Source organism: Staurois parvus, unplaced genomic scaffold (assembly GCF_062004578.1).
Source record: "Staurois parvus isolate SC_StPar_1 unplaced genomic scaffold, SC_StPar_1.0 ptg000096l, whole genome shotgun sequence".
Lineage (NCBI taxonomy): Eukaryota > Metazoa > Chordata > Amphibia > Anura > Ranidae > Staurois > Staurois parvus.
In genome coordinates, this window is record NW_028317892.1 from 15,971,248 (window position 1) to 15,983,642 (window position 12,395).

The 12,395-nt window shown below is 41.6% G+C and overlaps 1 protein-coding gene across 4 annotated transcripts in view; it reads right to left on the reverse strand.

Moving 5' to 3' along the window:
• Nucleotides 1-12,395, reverse strand: part of HSDL2 (hydroxysteroid dehydrogenase like 2) — an 88,826-nt gene that overhangs the window by 26,406 nt on the left and 50,025 nt on the right. For all 4 annotated transcript variants that reach the window (XM_089670931.1, XM_089670930.1, XM_089670935.1 and 1 more), the window contains 2 exons: nucleotides 9,454-9,552; nucleotides 2,496-2,690 (listed from right to left, as the gene is read on the reverse strand). In XM_089670931.1, coding sequence (XP_089527057.1) covers nucleotides 2,496-2,690; nucleotides 9,454-9,552 — 294 coding nt within the window. The remainder of the gene's footprint in view (nucleotides 1-2,495; nucleotides 2,691-9,453; nucleotides 9,553-12,395) is intronic.

A 12,395-nucleotide genomic window follows, 5' to 3' on the forward strand; every position in this document is an offset into this window, starting at 1 on the left:
GATTGCAATACACCAGTTTGAGCTGCTAAACAATGGACTTTTCTGATGTTATTTCGGAGGCGCACCTACAGATTAGGCGTTTGAACTGAAGGAGGTCTATATGCAATTCACCTGTCTACCAGCAATTAAGTTGCTAACAACCCCATTTCAGGCAGGCAAGTTGCTTCCCTTTTCTGACAAATTAGTAAAATATTCTAATGTCAAAATACCTTCACTTAAAATAAAAGTCTTACTCCTCTCCCTGTGCATAAACCTAATGAAAATTTTACCGAATGTTGAATAAATTGCATGTTTAGTGTAACACATACAGGCATTTATTATAATTCAAGATAATTATAAACTGCCTAGACCAGTGTTTCTCTACCTTTTTTCATCCAAGGGACTGTTTAAAATTCTGCATAATCCCGATGACACCCATTCTAAAATGTAAAAATCAAAATAGTTTTACATAATGCATCCACAAATGTATGACACTCAACATTGGAGGTGGTTTAGTTTTACAAAGCAAACATACCTTTGCACACGGATTCTGACTAGTATTGCAATGTTTCTCTCCCTTACTCACCTAATGTAACCACAGTGCAGGCTGAGAGGGGCAGGGGAGAGGCAGACAAGGATACTGTGCAGGTGACCAATGTCCTCCTTTTCAACCAATGATGCCAGCGGGTGGAATGTTGTAAATGGTGAAAAATGTGGCTTTGTGTAACTAAGAGACAGGCTTGATCCACCCACTGGCTTATATACAATTTTTGGGCAATTTTTAGGCATTTTGCCAAGGCACCCCTGCAGAACCCTGAAGGCACCAAAGCACTGGGCATCCTGGATGAAAAAGGCTGGTCTAGAAAATGCCTTAACATTCTTTCTTCATAGTATCATTTTTGTTCAAGAATCACCAAGAGTCAGCATCATCTTCTTGGACTAGTATGCTGGACAAGCGATGAAACAATCCTGTAAATCCTCAAGCATGTGCAGTAGACTACATGGAACGGTTTGTGTGTGTGTCACAGAGATCACCTTCTTGCTGCTATCTTGTATGTTATGGTTTCTCCCAAAGTTACAGTGTACAGTCTATGTGATAATTGGGAGAGACAAGACTGAGAAGATGACTCCATTCTCTCTGGCAGCACTTCTCGACCTAGACAAATTTACCAGACTAGGTCTCGGCAATTATTTTTAATTATGAAAGGTATGGCTTTTGAAAGATTTTGAAAAGATTTTTTTGGCAGACAGGACTTGTAAAGTTACAAATAGATCCGCTTTAAAAATATTTCATGGCAGTCTCTCTGCATTATTTGTGTAATGCCAGATCCTGCCTATAAAAAAAAAAAAAATAATCAAAGCTTTAGGGCTTTAAGCCACCAGAAATTATCTTTATCCACTCATATAAAATAATTGATCAAGGAAAGAAGGTCTTTCTAAAAACTTTGGCACTCTCACTCCATTTACTGGTCAGTATGACTGGTAAAACATGGCACCTGCCCCAGTCTATAACTGGCTTATGAAGCAAGGACTAAGTGAACCGGGCAACGCATGTCAGTAATAAAGGAAAAATATAAAAAGTGTTCAAAAATCAACTCGCCAGCCAGCTTGCCAACAACCAAATTAACCTAACAGTATGCGTTAAAAACAGGGGTTTAGTTAGCACACATTTGCAAATACATACGTAAGCCACAGAGCCACATCACGGCCCTCTGATATTCTGTGGTCCTAACTCTACAAATCTGAGTCCCCATAGTAGAGGCACATACATTTAAAGGCTAGACCAGGGGCATGTGCCTCTACTATGGGGACTCAAATTTGTAGAGTCAGGACCACAGAATATCAGGGTGCCGTGATGTGGCTCTGTGGCTTACATATGTATTTGCAAATGTGTGCTAACTAAACCCCTGTTTTTAACGCATACTGTTAGACAGGTTAATTTGGTTGTTGGCAAGCTGGCTGGTGAGTTGATTTTTGAACACTTTTTTTATTTTTATTTTTTATTACTGACAGTGTGACTGGTATTCTAGGTTAGTTTTGTAAAACAGAGGAAGGGGAAAGACCGCCTGTTGCAATATTTATTAATTTTATAAAATTTAAGAGCTCAATTACACTTGCGATGTAATAACATGAGCATTGCATGCCTTTGCACACTGTTGAACAACTCACTCTGAATGACATCCCAATGCGCGAACCCAATACTGTTCTGCAGCTCACCACAATGCACGGTAACACACTTCCATTTGTTGTGGTGTGCTGCATGTCCTTTTTTTGTCTGTTCTTGTGTGCTGACAGACCGAACACAACACACATTAATGAGTGACATAATGTACCAAAAACTACAAAGTTTGGATGGCCAATTAACGTTTGGCACAGTCCAGGTTACTTTTGATCTTGGCAGACCAATGCATAAGTAATCCTCCAAGCCAGGTATAAAAGTTTTCTGTACATGGCAGCTATTTTGCCATTACGCCATTTGCCATTAATTTATAAAATAGACATTTAGACATTGCTACCTGGAGAAACTGCATAAACATCGAAATCCTTTATTCCTTCAGTCCTCAGTAGCTCTTCATCAATTACAAAGTTTCCAGTGTAACTTTTAGGTTTTGTTAAAATGGAGTATGCAGCATCGGCCATTATGTCAGCAGTTCTGCACTGCTTCTCCACCTCAGATCCTCCCAGCATATCCATAGCAGCTGTATGTATAGCTATAAACAAAAGGTGAAACATCTGAGAACAATGTAAAGCAACCAACTTACAGTCTAATGCTCTATTATAGGGCTGTATACTACCCCTTCTACATTTCAACCAAATTTCCATTGATCTCACATCTGAACATGTGTTTTGTTCATTTATGTGGTCCAATATATTCATTTAACCCTCATGAAAGTAAAACAGATCAAGTATTATAGCAATGAGAGAAAAAAAAAATGGAAGACTGGTATTTACAGTATATCAACGGGAGTAAAATTTGTGAATGACAGGTAATGGTACTAAAGAGCTGCAGATATTTAAAATAGTAAACAAATTGGCAAAGTTACAATAAACAATGCTCTAAAAAGATAATATTGCACCTTTGTTCCCCCATTATTATTAATCATCATATACCTTAAAATTAGAACAGGCTTATCAAAAGTACTGTACATGAATTACATTTCATGCTCATAGACACAAAAGAGCAAAACAAGTTAAACTAATAAACTTACACAATTAAATCACATGACAAGCAGATTAATATCAGGTTACGCATTAGTATATGCTTTATCTTTAAACTGCAATATTTCTATATCATTGATGCATCAAGATCAGTTGTTTGAGAATTTTTTTTTTTTAAATAACAAAGTTACCCTTGGTTTCAATATGGTTAAGAATGTAGTTTTTAAGTATTATTTTAAAGTACCAGTTTGGAAGAATACGCTCTGCTGTTTTCTCAATAAAGATTTTTAAGCAAGAAAAATCAAGGTAAAAATATCAGTTACAATAGCAGACAGGTCATAAGGCCTGTGATATACAGTGCCTTGAAATAGTATTGATACCCCTTGAAATTTTCCACATTATGTCATGTTACAACCAAAAACGTAAATGTATTTTATTGGGATTTTATGTGATAGACAAACACAAAGTGGCACATAATTGAAAAGTGGAAGGAAAATGATAAATGGGTTTCAAAACTTTTACAAATAAATATCTGAAAAGTGTGGTGTGCATCGGGTGTAAATGGGGAGCAGGTGTGTTAAATTTGGTGTTATCGCTCTCACTCTCTCATACTGGTCACTAGAAGTTCAACATGGCACCTCATGGCAAAGAACTCTCTGAGGATCTGAAAAAAAATAAATAAATTGTTGCTCTACATAAAGATGGCCTAGGCTATAAGAAGATTGCCAAGACCCTGAAACTGAGCTGCAGCACGGTGGCCAATACCACACAGCAGTTTAACAGGACAGGTTCCACTCAGAACAGGCCTCGCCATGGTCGACCAAAGAAGTTAAGTGCACGTGTTCAGCGCCATATCCAGAGGATGTCTTTGGGAAATAGACGTACGAGTGCTGCCAGCATTGCTGCAGAGGTTGAAGGGGTGGGGGGTCAGCCTGTCGGTGCTCAGACCATACGCCGCACACTGCATCAAATTGGTCTGCATGGCTGTCGTCCCAGAAGGAAGCAAACAGTTTGCTGAAGACAAGCAGACTAAGGACATGGATTACTGGAACCATGTCCTGTGGTCTGATGAGACCAAGATAAACTTATTTGGTTCAGATGGTGTGAAGCGTGTGTGGCGGCAACCAGGTGAGGAGTACAAAGACAAGTGTGCCTTGTCTACAGTCAAGCATGGTGGTGGGAGTGTCATGGTGTGGGGCTGCATGAGTGCTGCCAGCACTGGAGAGCTACAGTTCATTGAGGGAACCATGAATGCTAACATGTACTGTGACATACTGAAGCAGAGTATGACCCCCCCTTCCCTTTGGAGACTGGGCTGCAGGGCAGTATTCCAACATGATAATGACCCCAAACACACCTCCAAGTCAACCACTGCCTTGCTAAAGAAGCTGAGGGTAAAGGTGATGGACTGGCCAAGAATTTCTCCAGACTTAAACCTTATTGAGCATCTGTGGGGCATCCTCAAACAGAAGGTGGAGGAGCACAAGGTCTCCAACATCCACCAGCTCTGTGATGTCATCATGGAAGAGTGGAAAAGGACTCCAGTGGCAACCTGTGAAGCTCTGGTGAACTCCATGCCCAAGAAAGTTAAGGCAGTGCTAGAAAATAATGGGCCACACAAAAAATTGACACTGTGGGCCCAATTTGGACATTTACATTTTGTTGCCAGCGGTTTAGACATTAATGACTGTGTGTTGAATTATTTGGAGGGGACAGCAAATTTACACTGTTATACAAGCTGTACACTCACTACTTTACATTGTAGCAAAGTGTCATTTCTTCAGTGCTGTCACATGAAAATTGCCATAACAAGAGTGTTGTATGTGCGCTGAGTGACAGTCTGACTTTATCATACAGCTTTTGAGCTTCAGCCTGGAAAAACAATTTTTCAGTAAAGGGAATTTACTATGCCCAACATGGTACAGGTGAAGGTATAAATAGACTGGAAGACATATCTGTCTTTCCCATCATGGCATTTTCCACATACTGTCTTGTGTGGTGGTGCTTCATTGACGGTAAAATTTTCTGTATGGCACGGTGACATTCAATCCCTTCTGGCATTTGATGAGCACATCAATAAGGCTCATCTGTAGATTGTTTAATATATTGTATGAAAAAGATTGTATCTCTTTTTATGATGCTAGTGATCGGTTCCAGTTTGATGATGGATTTGTATGTGTAGCTACTGGACTGTAACCAATTATTGTTTTCATCTCCCTTCAACATTTGGGTCAATGGCTAAAAACCAGTTTATCAGATTGACAATTATTGTTAATGTCCAAAATATCCTTGATGCTAGAAGATAAATGGAAAATATGTACATTGCTATCCACGAGCTATCCCAAGGCATTTTTGAAAAAGATCTCAACTACTTCTGACACCGAGGAATTACATACTACTGTCAAAAAAAAAAGAAAAAAAAAAAGAAGAGGATTTCATATGTATGCCAGTACCATGGTTTTTCTGCATGTGTGTTTTCTTTTATGAAATGCTATTGGCATATATGTGTGCAGCATATCCAGATATTGACGTTTTAGAGTATGTCTGACAGGTTTTTAGATAGAATCAGATGATTCATGACAAGACTATACATGCTGATTAACCCAAGCGTGAGGTATGACACACATTTTTTGGTATTAAAAAAATGTTAATTTCCATGGCACTAAGAACTATGTAATTTAACAGCATATTACTTGCCAGACAACCTATACCATGTATTTACTGAAGCATCCTTGCAATTGGTTATATGTTGTTGAAACTACATAACAGGTCAGGGTAGAGTGTACGTACAAAGGTTTTCTATTACATGTGAATAGACTGAGCTCATTGTACCCAGACTTAATGTGGAGGCTGGATATAGGCGATAAAAATAGGAGAAATATCAGCGCTCAGGTGAATTTAAGCATATATTAGCTGCTGAGACTATGCCTAGATACTAGAACAGATATAGGTATATAAAACAAACACTTAGCATACCTTATACTAAACCTCCCTCAACGCTTTCCTCTTTTGACCTCGCTACTACCGAAGAGGTCATTAAGGTTTTCTCAGAAGGCAGTCTCACTACCTGCCCCCTGGATCCTGTCCCCTCACAACTACTATGGTCACCCTCTTCTTCCATCCTATGCTCCCTCACTCACATCTTCAATCTTTCCCTCTCTACTGGTGCCTTCCCCTCACCTCTACAGCATGCGCACATCACTCCCATACTTAAAAAGCCCTCCCTGGACCCCACCAACCTAAACAACTTAAAGACCCATCTCCCTGCTGCCATTTACCTCTAAACTAGAATGCTTAGTCTACAAATCGCCTGATCTCCCTCCTAGCCGACAACAACCTTCTTAAACCTTTACAGTCCGGCTTTCACTCTCTACACTCCACTGAAACTGCCCTACTAAAACTCACTAATGATCTACTAACTGCTAAAAGCAATGGCCACTACTCCGTACTCTTACTACTTGACCTCTCTGTGGCTTTTGATACTGTTTTTGATACTGACCATCCCTTCCTCCTCAAAAAACTCCACTCTCTTGGCCTCAAAGACTCTGCTCTCTCCTGGTTCTCCTCCTACCTATCGCAGCGCTCCTTCAGTGTTACCTATAACGCTGCCTCCTCCTCTTCACTCCCTATTTTTGTAGGGGTCCCCCAAGGTTCTGTCCTTGGACCCCTTCTCTTCTCCATCTACACCTCCTCCCTTGGTCACTTGATAAACTCCCACGGCTTTAAGTACCAGCTCTATGCTGATGACACACAAATCTATCTATCTTTCTACCCCTCACCTCACCCCTTCAGTCTCCTCTCGCATTACTAACCTACTAAGTGACATATCGGCATGGATGTCACTCCACTTCCTCAAACTCAATCTTTCCAAAACTGAGCGCTTAGTATTTCCCCCAGCCCATGCCCCATCCCCCGACTTCTCCATCAAGATCAATAACACAATCATCAGTCCCTCCCCTCATGCCAGGGTACTAGGTGTAATCCTAGACTCCCATCTGTCCTTTCAGCCCCAAATCCAATCACTGTCCAAATCGTGTAGACTTCACCTCTGCAACATCTCCAAGATACGACCTTTCCTAACCTTGGAAACCACTAAGCAACTTATTCACTCCCTTGTTATATCTCGCCTTGACTATTGTAACTCCCTCCTCATTGGCCTACCTCATCGCAGGCTATCCCCTCTTCAGTCTATCATGAATGCTGCTGCCAGATTCATCCACCTTACTAACCATTCTGTATCTGCCATCCCTCTCTGCCAATCCCTCCACTGGCTTCCCGTTGCCCAACTGATAAAATTCAAAACACTAACAAGAACATAAAACCATTTATAAAACTCTGCCCCAAATTACATCACCAATCTTGTCTCTAAATATCACCCAAACCGTACTCTCCTCGCAAGACCTCCTACTCTCTAGCTCCCTTGTCTCCTCCTCCCATGCTCGTCTCCAGGACTTCCCCAGAGCTTCCTCCATCCTCTGGAACTCTCTACCCCAATTTATCAGACTATCACCTACTCTGCTCACTTTTAGGCAATCTCTGAAAACCTCTCTCTTCAGGGAAGCCTATCCTGCCCTCAGTTAATACTGGAATCTTCTACTCTTCCAACCAGTCCATGCCCCACAGTAACTACCTTTTGTACCACTAGCCCCTCCCTCCTAGATTGTAAGCTCCAAGGAGCAGGGCCCTCAAATCCCTCTTGTATTGAACTGTATTGTTTCTGTATTTTCTCCCGTTATATTGTAAAGCGCTGAGCAAACTGTTGGCACTATATAAATCCTGTATAATAACAACAACAACAACAACAAGCCCTCTCACAACTGTGTCCTGCTCCACTCACCTCCTCACATACATCTGATGATTGCTTCCTGCCCTTTTAAGCCCTCTCTTGCAGGCGGGTAAACCTTTCAGGACTGAAGCCCCCATAGTCAGGGTTGGAGGCTCTTTCCCACCTAAAATCTCTCTGAGCCTCTGAATTCTGGGTCCCATACTAGGGCTCAACAATCCTGGGAATATTGTATATCAGTTTTCCCCTTTCTATTGGATCACCACAGAATCCCTCACCCTTGTCTACTTTCTTGTTGTCCCCCTTAAACAGACCATAACCAAATTAATGGAGACACATTCCAGTTTTGAGTGAAGTGCCACAAAGATAGTGCCAGTCAGAGGAACAGGGTAACAGAGATAATGCCAAGGGCCCAAGTACACAACCCTGCCGACATATAGTGCCCTCCAGTCAAGGAATAGCATGATTGGTAGAGGGTCCAGTGTCAGCACACAGCATCTGCAGGTGCCTGACAGCTTCATTCTCTTGACGGTCAGCCTCAGTTGTTGGTAGTTCTTGGGCGACCGACATGTTTCCGGTAAGTGGCATTGAGGACTGCAGCGCGATTGCTCTCCCTCGTCACCCTGGAGAATGCTTCTATGCTCTCTCCATCAGCTCTGCCCAGGCTAAACTTTTGCTCACTGCAAGCCCTGTATTTTTAGCGAAAATGGTTGGTGCCAGTCAGAGGAACAGGGTAACAGAGAATGGCAAGAGCCCAAGTACACAACCCTGCCGACATATAGTGCCCTCCAGTCAAGGAATAGCATGATGGGTAGAGGGTCCAGTGTCAGCACACAGCAACTGCAGGTGCCTGACAGCTTCATTCTCTTGACTGTCACCCTCAGTTGTTGGTAGTTCTTGGGCGACCGACATGTTTCCGGTAAGTGGCATTGAGGACTGCAGCGTGATTGCTCTCCCCAGTCACCCTGGACAATGCTTCTATGCTCTCTCCATCAGCTCTGCCCAGGCTAAACCTCTGCTCACTGCAAGCCCTGTATTTTTAGCGAAAATGGTTGGCTATTTCACTGCTGAAGATGTGTGGAATTCTCTACAGTGTCAACAATTATGGCGGCACTAACCCACATGTGTAGCAGCAACATGAAAGGTTGTTCTCTGTCGCACATGCATGGGTTATCCCCATTTTGCCAACTTTGTTTGCTACGGCACATGTGAGTGAGTAAATATGTCTGCCACAGCCTGCCCACTGCGCAACGTCTGCCTTCTTTTGCCCTTGCGCTACCACTAGGTGATGTTCTTTTTGCATGTGTGGTATTGTCTGATACTGCATATGCACCGTGATTGTGCACACATATGCTGCTAGTTGCCGACTAATTTGATAAAAAGTATATTGGAATGACTCAACCCTGGTCTGTTTACTTATAGGACTTGGATTGCTAGGGTCGATCCTGTGTTGCATCACACACACACACACAACTAAAATCAATATAAAACAAGGATTTAAAATAAAATTGCAAAAAGAAGTAACGGCTCACCTGTTTTAGGCCACAAAGCATTGACAGCAATTTCTCCTTTAAATTCTTCAGCCATCCCCAAAACGCACATGGACATTCCATACTTTGCAATGGTATATGCTTAAAATATTAAAAAAAAAAAAAAAAAAAAAGGAGCTGTACAGTGCATGAAAAGACAAATATTTTCTCTTGCCCTGATGCTAAAGCTATACAAAAGATTTGCCAATTCATATTATATACAGCATTTATACACACTGTATATGATTTCATTCATGAGAGATTATATATACACATACACAGTTAGGTCCATATATATTTGGACACAGGCACAATTTTAGTTTTTTTCAGGTATTTACCAAAATATATTCAAGGTATAGTTATATAATGGATATGGGCTGAAAGAGAACACTCTTGTTTAATTTGAGGGTGTGTACATTCAAATTGGAGGAAGGGTTTAGGAATTACAGCACTTAAGAGTAGCCACTCCCCCCCCTTTTTCCAGGGACCAAAAGTAATTGGACAATGGAATCAAAAGCTGTTTCATGGCCAGGTATGGGCTACTCATTCGTTATTTCTTCATCAATTAAGCAGGTAAATGGTTTGGAGTTGATTCTAAGTGTGGTATTTGAATTTGGAATCTATTGCTGTGAACCTACATTATGCGTTCAAAGGAGCTGTCCATGCAAGTGAAACAGGTCATTGTAAGGCTTCAAAAACTAAACAAATCCATCAGAGAGATAGAAGCAACATTAGGAGTGCCCAAATCAACAGTCTGGTACTTTGAGGAAATAAGAACGCACTGGTGAGCTCAGCAACATAAAAAAAAGGTATGGAGGTCCTTGGAAGACAATAGTAGTGGATGATCGCAGGATCCTCTCTATGGTAAAAGAAAAACCCAATCACAAACAGCCAGACAAGTGAAGGAAACTCTCCAGGAGGTGGGCGTATCATTGTCAAAGTCTACAGTTAAGAGTTCAGGAGAGCAAATACAAAGGGTTCACCACAAGGTGCAAACTATTCATAAGCCTGAAGAATAGAAAAGCCAGATTAGACTCTACCAAAAAACATCTAAAAAAGCCAGACCAGTTCTGGAAAAGCATTCTTTGGATGGATGAAACTAAGATTAATCTGTACCATTCATGATGAGAAGAAACAAGTGTGGAGAAGGCTTGGAACAGCTCATGATCCAAACCATACAACGTCATCTGTAAAACTTGTTGGGAGGCAGTGTGATGGCATCGGCATGCATGGCTTCCAGTGGCACTGGGTCATTGGTGTTTATTGATGATGTGACAGAAAACAGAAGCAGCCGGATGAGTTCTGCAGTGTTTAGAGATATACGGGCAGCCCAGGTTCAGCCAAATGCAGCAAGGTTGATTGGTTGGCACTTTACAGTACGGAAGGACAATGATCTAAAACACACTGCAAAAGCAACCCAAAAGCTTTTGAAGGAAAAGAAGTGCAATATTCTGCAATGGCCGAGTCATTCACCTGATCTCAACCCAATTGAGCATGCATTTCACTTGCTGAAGGAAAAACTAAAACCAGAAAGACCCACAAACAACAACTGAAGACAGCTGCAGTTAGAGCAAGGAGGAAACCCAGTCTATGGCAATGTACATGGGTTCCAGACTTCAGGCAGTCATTGCCAGTAAAGGATTCTCAACAAAATATTAAAAATGAATTGTTTTTTATGATTATATTCAATTGTCCAATTACTTTTGGTCCCTTGAAAAAAGGAGGATGACTACACTTAAGAGCTGTAATTTCTAAACCCTTCCTCCAATTTGGATGTACATACCCTCAAACTAAAACCTGAGTGTGCGCACTTTCAGCCTATATCCATTATAGAACTATACACACACACACACACACACACACATACAAAAGGTGAAACTCGAAAAATTTGAATATCGTGCAAAAGTTCATTTATTTCAGTAAGGCAACTTAAAAAGGTGAAACTAATATATGAGATAGATTCATTACATGCAAAGCAAGATCGTTCAAGTTGTGATTTGTCATAATTGTGATGATTATGGCTTACAGCTCATGAAAACCCCAAATCCACAATCTCAGAAAATTTGAATATTGTGAAAAGGTGCAGTATTCTATGCTCAAAATGTCCCACTCTAATCAGCCAATTAAGCCATAACACCTGCAAAGGGTTCCTCAGCCTTTAAATGGTCTCAGTCTGGTTCAGTAGGAATCACAATCATGGGAAAGACTGCTGACCTGACAGTTGTGCAGAAAACCATCATTGACACCCTCCATAAGCAGTGAAAGTCTCAAAAAGGTAATTGCAAAAGAAGTTGGATGTTCCCAAAGTGCTGTATCAAAGCACATTAATAGAAAGTTACGTGGAAGGGAAAAGTGTGGAAGAAAAAGGTGCACAAGCAGCAGGGATGACCGCAGCCCGGAGAGGATTGTCAGGAAAAGGCCATTCAAAAGTGTTGGGGACTTTCACAAGGAGTGGACTGAGGCTGGAGTCAGTGCATCAAGAGCGACCACACACAGACAATTCCTGGACATGGGCTTCAAATGTCGTATTCCTCTTTGTCAAGCCACTCCTGAACAAACAACGTCAGAAGCATCTTACCTGGTCTAAAGAAAAAACAGACCTGGTCTGTTGCTCTGTGGTCCAAAGTCCTCTTTTCTGATGAGAGCAACTTTTGCATCTCATTTGGAAACCAAGGACCCAGAGTATAGAGGAAGAATGGAGAGGCACACACTGCAAGATGCTTGAAGTCCAGTGTGAAGTTTCCACAGTCTGTTGATTTGGAGAGCCATGTCATCTGCTGGTGTTGGTCCACTGTGCTTCATTAAGTCCAGGGTCAACGCAGCCGTCTACCAGGAGATTTTGGAGCACTTCATGCTTCCTTCCACAGACGAGCTTTATGGGGATGCCGACTTCATTTTCCAGCAGGACTTGGCACCTACCCACACTGCCAAAAGCACCAAAACCT